Source organism: Pinus tabuliformis, chromosome 1_1, assembly GCF_031772625.1.
Source record: "Pinus tabuliformis cultivar Carrire ecotype Pingquan chromosome 1_1, CPIR1, whole genome shotgun sequence".
Taxonomy (NCBI): Eukaryota; Viridiplantae; Streptophyta; class Pinopsida; order Pinales; family Pinaceae; genus Pinus; species Pinus tabuliformis.
The window spans coordinates 564,444,984-564,459,009 of record NC_142297.1 but is presented as its reverse complement, the minus strand read 5'-3'; the positions used below and the strand labels follow the sequence as shown (position 1 = coordinate 564,459,009).

The following is a 14,026-nucleotide window of genomic DNA, read 5'->3' as shown; positions in this document are numbered from 1 at the left end:
GAGATTTTGCTGCTCGCGGAGGAGATTTTGATATGATGAGAGTTTGAACAGAGCCTGAGAATGACGGCGAAGGGCGAGTAAGTCCCAAGGTCGGGGCTGAAAGAGGTGACATGAACGCTTACAGGGGGGAGGGTCTGAGAGAGGAGGGACGGAGTGGCGCAGTCGAGGAGATTTGGCAGAGAGTGAGGAGATTCGAGGGTGGGCAAAATTCGAGAAGGATGGAGTCTGAGGTGGCTCAGAATCTTAGAAAAAGGGGAAGGATAATATTCTTTAAGGAATTGCTTTGTCATAGTAGATGTTGTTTTCTCTGACTTGGCCTACGGGTCTACTGGCTGCCTTGTTGGCCTGTTCATCAGCCTCTTTGTTGTTGTTCCTTAGCACATGTTTGAGGGTGGCCCCGTTAATATCTCTTATATTGTCGAGGATCCTAGCTTTAATGTTGTTCAGGGCAGTTTGCTTGAAGTCCTTCCCCGAGACCATAGCAGCTATGATAATTGCTGAGTCACCCAATATGAGCGGATTTTGGAGACCAAGTCTCTTCAGAATGGAGGTTCCCAGGAGAAGACTATAGGCCTCGGCCCTATTGTTGGACATTATGCCCAATCCCCACTCGTAGGTCACTATAATTTCGCCTTGATGATCTTTGATGACTCCTCCAGCACCTGCCTGACCCGGATTGTTTTTTGAAGCCCCGTCGAACTGGAGGGAGGGCCTCTTTTGATTTTGAATCCATTCTCTGATTTCCTCGTTAGAGCCTCTTAGCTTCCACTCAATCTTTTTCTGTCCTGTACTTGCTGCTTTGTGATTCCTTGAGTCATAACTGAATTTGCCCATCCATTCGATTTCCCTTGGGTTCCCAGATTCTTGATCTAATTGGACTATTCCATTAGCACTGATAGTCTCCGAGATGAGGGCGATTGTTTTTGCAAGGGTGCTTGAGATGCTGGCCTTCTTATTATTAAAAATGCTTTTGTTTCGGGCATTCCAGATTTGCCAACAAAGGGTAGGGGGGATGCTATTCCACAGTCTTTTGGCAAGATTTTTATTTTTCTTGGGGTAGGGGTAGCTGTTCCCCCAATTTTTTTGAAGGAGGGTGATCTGATTAGGCAAATCCCCTATCCTTAGCGGACTGGTAATGAGCTTCCAGCAATTTCGGGCAAAGGGGCATTCTAGGAAGAGGTGATTGATGCTTTCTTCCGCTGCTCTGCACAGGCAGCATATTGAGGGGCCGAGGATGCCTTTCTTCCTTAGATTTTCCGCTGTAAGGATTTTACTTTTTAGGAGAGTCCAATTAAAGAATTTGATTTTTGGGAGGCATTCTGGATTCCAGGCCACTTTATGAAGAGGCCAATTATTGGTGGCTGTGGCATTTTGGAGGATTTTGTATCCTTCTCTGACTGTGTAATTTCCACCATTGGGGTCCCAGACATATTTATCCTCGGACAGACTGTTGAGGGGAGCTGACCCTGAGAGGGATTGCTTAAGGTCGGCCCACAGATCCCTTAGATTGTTTGGGAGGGGGAGATGCTTCCAACCCAGCCACCTGTTTTGATCCCAAGAGGAAATGTCATATAGGGATTTGAGATTTTTCCCTTCCATCCACAAGAGCAGTGGTCTGAGATTTGGGAGAGCTTCCCTTGCTTCTGAGCCCATTATACGATCAGTCCAGATATTAATGTCTCTTCCACTGCCCGGAGCTCTTGAGATGTAATCTTTGAAATGGGGGAGAGTTTTTTTTATAAGCTTCCAGACTGGGGTGCACTGCCTGTCCACAATAGGTTCCATTAGGATGTTGGAGTTGGGGCCGTTCAGGTATTTTCTTTTGAGTGCTTCTGCCCACCATGCTCCTTTTTCATTGAGGATTCTCCAAATCAGCTTGAAACCCATGGCCATGTTGGCTAGTCTTGGGACTCTTATTCCTAGCCCTCCTTTTTCGAAAGGTAAAATGACCTGGTCCCATTTTACAAGACTAAATTTTTTGGAGTCCTGCCTTCCTCCCTGCCACAAGAAGCTCCTGATAATCAATTCCATGTGCTTATGAGTGCTGGCCGGGGCGAGAGTGGTTGCAAACTGATATATAGGGAGAGCTGAGAGGATGGCTTTTATGAGAGTTGTTCTTCCCGCCAGATTGAGCCAGGACACACCCCAACTCTGAAGTTTTCCTCTTAGCTTCTCTATTAGTTTCACCCAGATTTCAGTTTTGACCGATTCCTTTGCTAGAGGCAATCCCAGGTACATGAAGTGGCTCCAATTCCTTTGGGCAGGGATGTCCAAGATTGAGGAGATTCTCTGAATAATCTACCTGGGGACGTTCCAGGTGTATATCATGCACTTATTGTTATTGAGCTTTCCTCCAGACACTTGTAGAAAGAGCTCAAGCGTTCTCTTGAACCTTCTTGCTGTAAGACTGGAAGCTCCTCCAATTAGGAGGGTGTCATCAGCGAAGAGAGAGTGGTTTATCCCCTTGGTTCCACGCACTATGCTGATGCCTGTGATTTCTTTTTGCCTGCGAAGGTTTTCCAAATGTATGCTTAGCGTTTCAGCCATGATGATGTAGAGGAATGGGGAGAGCGGGCAGCCTTGTCTCAATCCCCTTGAGCTTCTGAAGAAGTTGCTTGGCCTGCCATTAATCAAAGGGGCAGTCCAAGGGGATGAAATACACTCCATGATCCTGCTGATGAAGGTGCTGGATATCCCAAATTTCCCAAGGGCTGCCTTAAGGAATTGATGGTTGACTCTATCAAAGGCGTTTTCCATGTCTAGTTTAATAATCATACCCTTTTCCTTTCTATTTATGCTGCTGTGAATTGCCTCTTGGATAAGGATAACGTTATCCGTAATTTGTCTTCTGGGGACGAAGCCTCCTTGATTCTCAGAGATGAGGGAGGGGAGGAGCTTTTTTAGCCTATTAGCTAGAATTTTGGTGATGATTTTATAGGAGACATTGCACAGAGAGATTGGGCGGAATCGATCGAAGGATTGGGGGTTGGGGTCCTTGGGGATAAGGGCTAAGTGAGAAGATTTGATGCTGTTCCCCATTTTGCACTTTGAGAAGAAGTTCTTTACCATTCGAACAAAATCTTTCTTGATGGTTTCCCAGTGATTTCTGTAGAATGCCACTGTGAACCCGTCTGGGCCCGGTGCCTTATCTTGAGCCATGCTGAAGATCGACCCCTCAATTTCCTCTGTCGTGACCTCTTGGTCCAGCTCGTTGTTTTGGTCTGCTGAAATTTTATTTTCAATTAGGCTGAGGAATTCCGCATTATCGTTGGGCTGAGTGTCTGCAGATAAGAGGGCGCAAAAGTGTCGGGACGCAGCCTCTTTTATTTCCTCTTGGTCTCTGAGCTCTCTTCCATCCATTATGATTTTCTCTATATGGTTCCCTGCCCGCCTGAGTTTTAGGCTATTGTGAAAAAAAGAAGTGTTTTTGTCTCCGGCTTTGAGCCAGAGGCAGCGAGATTTTTGTCTCTGCTCTTCTTCTTCAATCCTGTTCTGCTTATACAATTCTTTGTACATTTCATTCTCTTTGGCTTGGTCTTCCTCTGTATACTGGGTTCGCTCCTTTTCCTGGCTCCATTGTTCAAGCTGTGATTGGAGATCAGTTCTTTTTTTACTTTCCCCTGCAGCGTGGTTTCTTGCCCATCATTTGATAACAGTCCTGAGGGATTTGAGCTTGGCTTCCCAAATATAGTGGGGCGAGCCTATAATTTCTTTTGCCCACTGATCCTTGATCAAGTTTCGGAATTCTTCTTTGTTGTCCCATGCCTTGTTGTATTTAAAGGGAAGAGGTCCCATATTCTTTCCTTTGTCTAAAATCAGAGCCACTGGTTTATGGTCTGAGATGTATCCTTGGATGATTTTGCTTTGGATGCTTGAAAATCTTGCCACTGTTCTTTCTTGAGCGAGGATTCGATCTAATCTCTCTTTTATATTACTGTTGCCGGTTCTTTTGTTGCTCCAGGTGAATCTCCCGTTGTGCGGAGGAATATCCACTAGATTATGGGTTTGGATTATTGTTTCTAGAGAGTCTCTTGAGGGATCAGCATAGTAGTTTCCTCCCAATTTCTCATCTGCATTCCTTATAAGGTTTAAGTCACCTCCAAGAAAAATGTTCCTTCCCTGTACTGTCATGAGGTCTAATGTTATTGATTCCCAACATGAAGCTTTGTCCCTATAATGGTTAGGAGCGTATATGTTGTATATAGAGTATTCCTCTTTTGAGGCTTTGTTCTGCATGTCTGTTCTTACCCACCAGCTGTGGGCCTTTTGCTCTTTGAGTTCCCATTTGCTTTTGTCCCATAATGTTCCTATGCCTCCTGAGGCGCCAGCTGCACTAGTTGCTACACCTGCATAACTTTTGCTTCTTTTTATGTAGTTTTGAAATTCTTGCTCCGTGATTTTGGTCTCTTGAAGTAGGAGAAGGTCTGGCTGTTCATATTTGAGGAGATCTCAGACTGCATTTGTTTTAAGGGAGGAGCCCATCCCCCTACAATTCCAGGAGACCAAAATCATCTTTTACCTTGTTTGGTATTCCCCCCGCTTTTCTCTTTCATTTTTTCACCGCTTCCTTTTGATTTATCTAGAAATGTGTCCATTGGTTGCTGCATTCCGGTGGCCATTTCTTTTGCAGCGTTTTCATCCCTAATCTCTTTATTAGATTTTCTTCCAACTTTTCTGGGGGGGTCTGTGGAGAGGTTGTTTTCCTTTGATTTATTTCTGGTTAAGATTCTTTCCACTGTTGGGGGAGGAGAGGGCTGGGGTAGGGAGATAGGGGAGGAGATAACGACAGTCCCTCGAGGGGATGGGGGGGGAGATGGGGGGTCCTCTGCGGACAGGATTTCAAATGGGTTGGAGGAGGAGGGGAAAGAAGGGGCAGAGCCAGAGGGGTGAGGAGGAAGGGAGGGGTTTTCAAGGGGATCCTTTGAGCTTGGGCCTGGAGGGGGGTTTGATTTTTTCTTTTTGACGTGCTCCCAAGTTCCCTCAGGGGTTTCAACATTGCCTTCAGGGACATTTACTTTAGATTTGCTACACCTATTAGCGAAATGCCCATATTCATGACATACCTTGCACTTGAAGGGTAGCTGCTCATAGTCCACTTGCTGGATGTGCGTCCACTGATCGACTTTGAGTTTGATTGCTTCCGGCAGTCCTTTCCCCAGATCAACCTCGACACAGATCCTCGCGCATGCATGCATGTTCTCCTTTGGTTCAGATCTATCAATGTATTTGCCAACTGCGTTTCCTATGGCTTTGACTGACTCATCCCCCCAGCAATGGAGCGGCAAGTGAGGCAGACGAACCCAAACGGGGACAGCATTGGGCACATCCATTTCTGGATCGAAGTCTGGAGTCCATCTGTTTAAGTAGAGACCCCGGGAGTCCATGAAATAGGGGCCGTTCCTGAAGATGAGGTTCTTGTCCTCCATTGATTCGAATAGAAAGGTGTAAAATCCTCTGCCACAGAACCTGATTGCTATTTTCCCTTGCACCATCGAGTTCCAGTTTCTCTCGACCCATCTCTGAACTGATCTTGGGGAGGGCCACAGCCCCGTGAACTGGCCGACCAGGCCTCTTTCTGCTAAGGAGATTGCTGCTCTCCTCGGGAGGGAAGGAGGAAGAGCTACTTCTGGTATTTCATCTAACTTCTTGATGAACTTAGAGGCTGTAGGGCGGATTTTTCCAGCTGCGCTCTCAGGGATGAGAGAGGCAAACATTTTCTCAAAGTCTTCTGGATCCTGAGGCGGGGGATCCATTTCTGCCATTGGGGAGTCTGATGAAATCTCAAGGGGCTACCGGGGGAGGCCCCGGTGCTGGGGGAGGGCAGGAGGCCCAGGAGCGAAGGGAGGGAGGTCAGCAGAAGAGGGGTGCGGGCCTAGCAGCTGCGCTGCCAGGCGCAGGGGCGCTGAAACGGAGTCAGGGGATTAGGTCACGCGCAGGTCGATCGCCAGAGCTCTCCTCATCGTTTTTCCCCAGATTTGAGTGTATTTGTTGCTTAGTTAGTATGTTACAAGCAGAATAAGTGCAATGTTTCTAATTTAATCTTGTACAAAATGTTTGACAAAAGGTATACAAGAGAAATGACACTGAATTATTTGTATACAAAAATATTTAAAGAAAGGTTTACTTGCAAAGTGCTTAACAAAATGTATGAGAAATGAAAATCAAGTTTTGGCAAGTTAGATCCCAATTCCATAACTATATCTTGGAAGTTGGGTCATGCATAGTAACTCTCAACTCATGTTTACCCTAGTAAGTATGTTAAAGTGAGTAAATGTGTGGTGGACCTGTTGCAGAGTGGTATCATAACAGGTTCACAATATTGGACCTCGAGGTAAAAGCAGATTCTTATGCATATAGATATAAAATATCTTTGTGTTTATCATGCATGCATGTTTGTTATTTTATTTGTTAGTACTGATTATGGATTTAAGACCTCTGTGGTTTATATCTTCTAACTTAGTAACCGGAGAACCCACAGTAAAAACAATTTTTCGTCAACGTTTCAAATCCCAACAGGGATCCATCATTAGGACTTATTTGAATGATGAAAGCAGAAGAGCTTGGATGAGGGTTTTAAATAGATTTTAATTTTTGAGGTGAGAAGATTTAAATGGATGTCGACCTGTTTTAATTATTTTTATTTATTATTATTCTTATTTTCAATTGAATTTAAAGAAATGTAATAATAAATAAATAATTTGATTATTTTAATCTTTATCGTCCATATTTACTACTAAATGTTTCAATTTATTTTTAAGGCTTTAATTTAGTTAATTAATAATTAATGAAAGTTATTATAATAAATACTAAATATTAGTATTAATATTCAATATATACTAATAATAATATGGGAATATATTAAATTATTATTATTAGTATATTAATATTAAATATTAATATTAAATAAATAAATAAATATTAAAAATATATTAATAATAATAATAATATTAATGTTAATGTATTAATAATAATTAATAATTAAAAACTAATAATTAATATTAATAGTTAATAATTCATATTTAATATCAAATCCTAATAAATACTACTAAAAGATTAATTTTTATTAATATTTATTAACAGTTTATTTAATTAATTGATTTATTAATAGGACATAATAAATAATAACATTTCATAATAATAATTAATGATAATAGTAGTAGCTATTATCAAAATTATTATTGTAAATGTTATAATTCATACCTAATAGTATTGAAAATTAATATTATGGAGAGTAATAGTGAAAGTAAAGCTACTAACTACTAATTGCTAGAATAGGAGAGAGGTATCTACCCACTGAGCACTATACCTGAGATGTACCGGTGATCCTAATTTCTCTGATTAAGGGAATCCAGCTTCCACTAATCTCAATGCCACTGTCCCTGTTGAGATTTTGTGGATGTTTGATAATCTCAAGAGCTTCTCTGATCTTTTGCCTATGATGCTTTTCTTCACGAGCGATAATTGAAGTGTTTTCCAAGCAGACATGGTGCTTGGTTTTTGAGGAATGCTCTGCAAAGGCCGAAGTTCAAGATCTTTCATTCCTAATATTAGCTCCATGTTCCTTGAGTCTTGTCTGCAAGGATCGACCTGTTTCACCAATGTAACTTTTTCCACATGAACAATCTATTTTATAGACAGATCTTTCATTCCTAATATCATCTCCATGTTCCTTGAGTCTTGTTTGCAAGGATCGACCTATTTCACCAATGTAACTTTTTCCACATGAACAATCTATTTTATAGACAAATATTTCATTCCTAATATCAGCTCCATGTTCCTTGAGTCTTGTTTGCAAGGATCGACCTGTTTCACCAATGTAGCTTTTTCCACATGAACAATCTATTTTATAGGCAGATCTTTCATTCCTAAAATTAGCTCCATGTTCCTTGAGTCTTGTCTGCAAGGATCAACCTGTTTCACCAATGTAACTTTTTCCACATGAACAATCTATTTTATAGACAGATTTTTCATTCCTAATATCAGCTCCATGTTCCTTGAGTCTTGTCTGCAAGGATCGACTTGTTTCACCAATGTAACGTTTTCCACATGAACAATCTATTTTATAGACAGATATTTGATTCCTAATATCAGCTCCATGTTCCTTGAGTCTTGTCTGAAAGGATCGACCTGTTTCACCAATGTAACTTTTTCCACATGAACAATCTATTTTATAGACAGATCTTTCATTCCTAATACCAGCTCCATGTTCCTTGAGTCTTGTCTGCAAGGATCGACCTATTAGATCTTTCATTCCTAATATCAGCTCCATGTTCCTTGAGTCTTGTCTGCAAGGATCGACCTGTTAGATCTTTCATTCCTAATATCATCTCCATGTTCCTTGAGTCTTGTCTGCAAGGATCGACCTGTTACATCTTTCATTCCTAATATCAGCTCCATGTTCCTTGAGTCTTGTCTGCATGGATCGACCTGTTAGATCTTTCATTCCTAATATCAGCTCCATGTTCCTTGAGTCTTGTCTGCAAGGATCGACCTGTTAGATCTTTCATTCCTAATATCAGCTCCATGTTCCTTGAGTCTTGTCTGCAAGGATCGACCTGTTAGATCTTTCATTCCTAATATCAACTCCATGTTCCTTGAGTCTTGTCTGTAAGGATCGACCTGCTCCATGTTCCTTGAGTCTTGTCTGCAAGGATTGACCTGTTAGATCTTTCATTCCTAGTATCAGCTCCATGTTCCTTGAGTCTTGCCTGCAAGGATCAACCTATTAGATCTTTCATTCCTAATATTAGCTCCATGTTCCTTGAATCTTATCTGCAAGGATTGACCTGTTAGGTTTTTCATTCCTAATATCAGCTCCATGTTCCTTGAGTCTTGTCTGTAAGGATCAACCTATTAGGTCTTTCATTCCTAATATCAGCTCCATGTTCCTTGAGTCTTGTCTACAAGGATCGACCTGTTAGATCTTTCATTCCTAATATCAGCTCCATGTTCCTTGAGTCTTGTTTGCAAGGATCGACCTGTTAGATATTTCATTCCTAATATCAGCTCCATGTTCCTTGAGTCTTTTCTGCAAGGATCGACCTATTAGATCTTTCATTATTAATATCAGCTCCATGTTCCTTGAGTCTTGTCTGCAAGGATCGACTTGTTAGATCTTTCATTCCTAATATCAGCTCCATGTTCCTTGAGTCTTGTCTGCAACGATCGACCTGTTAGATATTTCATTCCTAATATCAGCTTTGTTCCTTGAGTCTTGTCTACAAGGATTGACCTATTAGATCTTTCATTCCTAATATCAGCTCCATGTTCCTTGAGTCTTGTTTGCAAGGATCAGACTAATTATGTTGTTATAGTTTTGTGATATTATCTTGATTCATTATGAAATGATATGATCTTTATATTATTATGTATTGTGCTAATTTGGATTAACATTTGTTGATGCAATAGCCTCACCAGAAGTAAATTGAGGTAACTCTTTTGATTGTGCATGTTGAAGTCTGAAAATGTCCTCTTTTTTACAAACCTTTGTCCTTCCTTTCCACCCTTTTCCATAATAATTTTGTTGTAGTTTCAAGCTAAAAGTTCATCCTAGACATGCTCAAATATCCAAAAAGGTATTTATCATCCATGATTTATAATCTGTTATTTCTTTGTGAAATTTAATTTAAACATTCTTATAGCTACCAAATCTCATTCATTCTACTATCTCCATGGTTAGACAAGTTCTAGTGCACCAGAGGACAAATAAAAGGTACCAGTAAATGGAAAATGGTCAACATATAGATATCCACCTATCTTGGTGATCAGGAAAATTACATGGTTCGAGAGATTTGGAAGTCAAACCAGAAGTCAACTTTGGTTATGACACTCTAACGATAAGTTGATTTTGAAGGCAGTTCGTGGCAGGATCAAGCGAGCATGGAATTGATTGAGCAGCCTTTGAAGTCGATGTGATCGATTAAATCCATCATGATTTTCTCTTTTAGTAGCAAATCATGAGAAGAATGACTTTCATCTTGAGTTTAATTCTTAGTTGTTACATTAGTCAAGTTACCTTTTGGATTAAGACTCTCAAAATAATTATTCAATAAATATGTATAAAAATACTCGAAGCATAGAGATATAGTAGTTATCATTGTTAATGGTTGCAATCTCTTTGTGTTGAATAATTTTGCGATTAATTTAAATACTATGTTTCTTAAGGAATGTGTGGCTAAGTAATTTAATATCCGATTATGAACTTGCACTTAATAGGAGGGCCCCTTGGAGAGTTGTAAGAGTATATTAGCTTTTGATTATGTTTATTTTGATTTTTTTGATAAATAGTTTTCTTCCATCGTAGTCTATTGATACAAAAAATATTTCACTTCCATAGTTCATTTCATTTAGCACTTTCATTTCATATTTCAATTAATTTTTCTAAGTGTTTCCATGAATGATAAATGGAGAAGTTTTGAAGTATCACTATGCACACTAGTAATTCTTCGAAGTTACAATTTGATTCTATATTTTGTTGAATAAATGTAGTTTAGATTTACTTATTTTCTGCAAGTAGACTTAGAATTTCTTTTCTGCAAGTAAAATTAGAATATATTTTCTACAAGTAGAATTATAATTTCAATCCTGCAAGTAGAATTATAAATTATTTTCTGTAAATAGAATTAGAATTTGTTTTCTGCAAGTAGAATTAGAATTTATTTTCTGCAAGTAGACTTAAAATTTCCTTTCGGCAATTGCAGTTTGTGATTTTGAATTCATAAATTAAAGTCTCAGTTCAAGTCCCAATCTTATTTTTCTTTGAAGTAATTCTAATGGAAAGAAAATGTGTGTGGAAATACTTTGATTCAATCTAACATTCATTCATATTTAGAACAATTTCATCTTTAAAAAAGAACCAAAAATAGAACTCCTAGCATATATTGTGCATATGCACTTCATAAGTACATGAACCTTGGTTGACAATTAATGAAGTAATTTAACATCAATTAAATTAACCAACAAGAGTTGTGTTATAAAGCTCCATGGGCAATGTATGTTTTTTTCAACGGTTTGTTGGTCATAGGTGTCATAGAACACCAAGGACGATGTTCCCCGAAAGGGGAGGGGTTTGTAATAGCCCTTGGTCGATTTTCCATGTAAATAAATTAAGACAAAGGTCATGATCCAGGTGGCTCCAGAAAGACACACAGGACAAAGATGGCTCAAAAATCAAAATGTTTGGATTGTGCTCAAACTAGGACCAGATCAAAGATCTCGTTGTCCTGATCGTGGTGGTGCAAACGGTTCGTCAAACCGAGCTCGTATGTGAAAGATAGAGCTCTTCAAAGTTTGACATGACAGGGGAAAAGTGGGGCCCATAGTGCGCCACATGGCATCCCAGTAAGCAGGTGGGACCCACATGGCAGCCCATCAGCCATTGAAACTTGGCGTTTTCTCATTTGTCTCCTAAACCTGCATAAGAGACAAAATCATTTTTTATGTGGTTATAACCATATAACGAAATTTGTTAATATATATAGTTATTAAAATAACTATATAAAACCATAAAACACATGGTTTCGGGATTGGTGGCAACAAACCCCGCCGAACCCTTTGAACAACCTTATCGCAAGATAAATCACAATAAACGCATATATATATATATATGGGATCAGGATCAACGGCAATAACCCCCGCCGAACCCTCCTCCACATATTCCGCATATATGTCTGACCATATATATATATATATATATATATATATATATATATATATATATATATATATATATATATATATATATATATATATATATATATATTCTTTTAAAATAATGTATTAAGGGGCGAGCGCGGGCCATCGGCGGTGGACCCAGCCCAAACCCCAATGGTCAACCACATATATATATATATATATATATATATATGCAGATCTATATGTTATATGCCACATAACATATATCACCCGATACCGCCGATAACAACGTCACGCCGATTGCCAATTGTAATATCATCGATATAAATATCGGTGACATCCCGGGAATCGTGTCGATAAAGGCGATCAGTGCCCATGTCAATAGCCAATACCAACTGCCGACCGTTGATTGCGATAAGTGTCTAAAGGCGTACCCGATAGGGTCTGTAGGGCCGATTTAAATGTTTTGAAGTCCGGCTTTAAAGAATTTTGGTTGGATTTATCAGTTTTTCAGTGTATTTGTCTATTTAACAGAAAAAAGGCATTTCTATGATTTTGTTACACCAGTCAATCTTTCCATTTAGCAACATTCTATTCCTAAACAACAGACCTCCGGTTTATATGCGGCCTTGTACCAAACGTGTTATAAAACATGATGGAGGTAGAGTGCCCGGGAGGCTACGTGCCAGAGGGGGAGAAGGGAGAGAGAGTCTGCATGCCAGAGAGCGCCCAAGAGCCAGAAAGCCTCTGATAGAGTGCTGAGAGCATGGATGCAGAGAGCCAAGAGTGGAAAAAGGCTGCGTAATAGAGGGCAAGAGCGGTGTAACAGAGAGCCCAAAAGGTTGCGTGGAGAGCGTGGAGAGAGGCCCGAGAGCCTGAGTACACAGAGAAGCATGAAGCTAGAGCAGTGCTTCAAATCCACAGAGCCGCAGAGCTACAAAGAAGCATGAAAGCCAGAGAGCACTTGAAATTCTGGCAGATCACAGAGCTGCAGTGACATAAGCTAGAGCACTACAGAGCCAGATAGCCAGCGAGCTACAGAGCCAAGAGTCCAGAGCAGTTATTCTCTTTGAGATCGATTCTTCTTCTTTGATCGATTCTTCTCCTTATGATCGATTCTTCTTGATCGGTGTTGTGAGAATCAATGTGTTAGCAAGCTTCAACACATTGACAACTATGTTTCAGATGTCCACATTCTTGTGCGAAGTAGCCATCTTCATACGATCGTCGCCTTGAGATCGATGGTCTGAGCGGCTTCAGCAGTGAGGCATCCACTTCTTCAGATGGCCCATGGTGTGAGGTATATGATTTTTTTATATACTTCTTCTTTTACATTATGCTGCACGGATCCTTGATTGATTGATGTAGGATCTTGTTTATGACATGTTGTCATGATTCCTTGCTTGGTTTGATGTGAAATCTTTTATGTGATGTACTTATTGTCATAATTCATCATGTTATGTTTTGAGATCCCTTGTTGTATGTTGTTGGGATACTCTTTTTGTTGTCATGCATGTGTTTTGTTTTGACATCCCTTTTGCGCCATGTTGGCAGGATGCTCACCATGCATGTTTCTGTATCATACTAATATGAGTCTTTTGATTGAGAATTCTGGTTGTGGAATATCTCTTAGAGCCACTCCTACGTGAGGGAATTTTTCCTTGTATGATCAAGACATCATCTCTGTGTACATCACCATTATTGACAACACTTAATGCAACGGCCTACACCATCTTGACACCGGGGCCCAAAGACGTAGTCCCTCCTGGACAAACTCCGTTATCAATAACTTATGTTTTCATGTGTTGATGATTGATATGTTCCTCTTCTTTTCCGCATGCAGATGTATTCATTAATGTTATTTTAAAAAGAAATTTTAACACATCACGAAAGTAAAAGGTCTTGGAAGGGTCCTTCTTCACACCCAGACCTGGATCAAGTGGTATCAGAGTGGTCTTTGTGTTGATGTGAATTGCAGCGTGAACAATGGAACGTACAATGACAGAGGATGAAAGAGAGATGTGCGAGACCATGCTCGACATTTCCAAGAAAGTGGAAATTATGTATGAAACTCTACAGAAAGAGACAAAGGAAAAGGAGTGGTTGCAGCTTCAGTTGAAAGCCATAGAAGAGGCCATGGAAGAATTGAAGTAAAACAAACATGATCTTCAAATAGAGAATGATGAATTGAAGATGCGCCTACATGAAGAGAAAGAGGAAAAAGAAAGTTTTCTACGACAGCTGCAAGCAAAGGACGAGGCCTTGGAAAAGTTGCAGCGAGACCCATGTGAGGTAAAAAGTAGTTCTTCATCTTCATGTATGTTTCCTGATGATGATTTTGCTATGTTTGAAAATCACACCGCAAGAATTGGCTCCAAACTGTTGAAGAAAA

The 14,026-nt window shown here is 40.1% G+C and overlaps 1 protein-coding gene across 1 annotated transcript; it reads right to left on the bottom strand.

The window, feature by feature from the left end:
• Positions 1-270: 270 nt before the first annotated feature.
• LOC149214401 (uncharacterized) lies at positions 271-834 on the bottom strand. Its single transcript, XM_089389378.1, has one exon. It carries the CDS (start codon positions 832-834, stop codon positions 271-273), a length of 564 nt encoding a protein of 187 aa, XP_089245504.1.
• Positions 835-14,026: the final 13,192 nt, after the last annotated feature.

Coding starts and splice junctions, on each gene's coding strand:
- LOC149214401 (XM_089389378.1), bottom strand. CDS start 834: ATGGGCAAATTCAGTTATGACTCAAGGAATCACAAAGCAGCAAGTACA.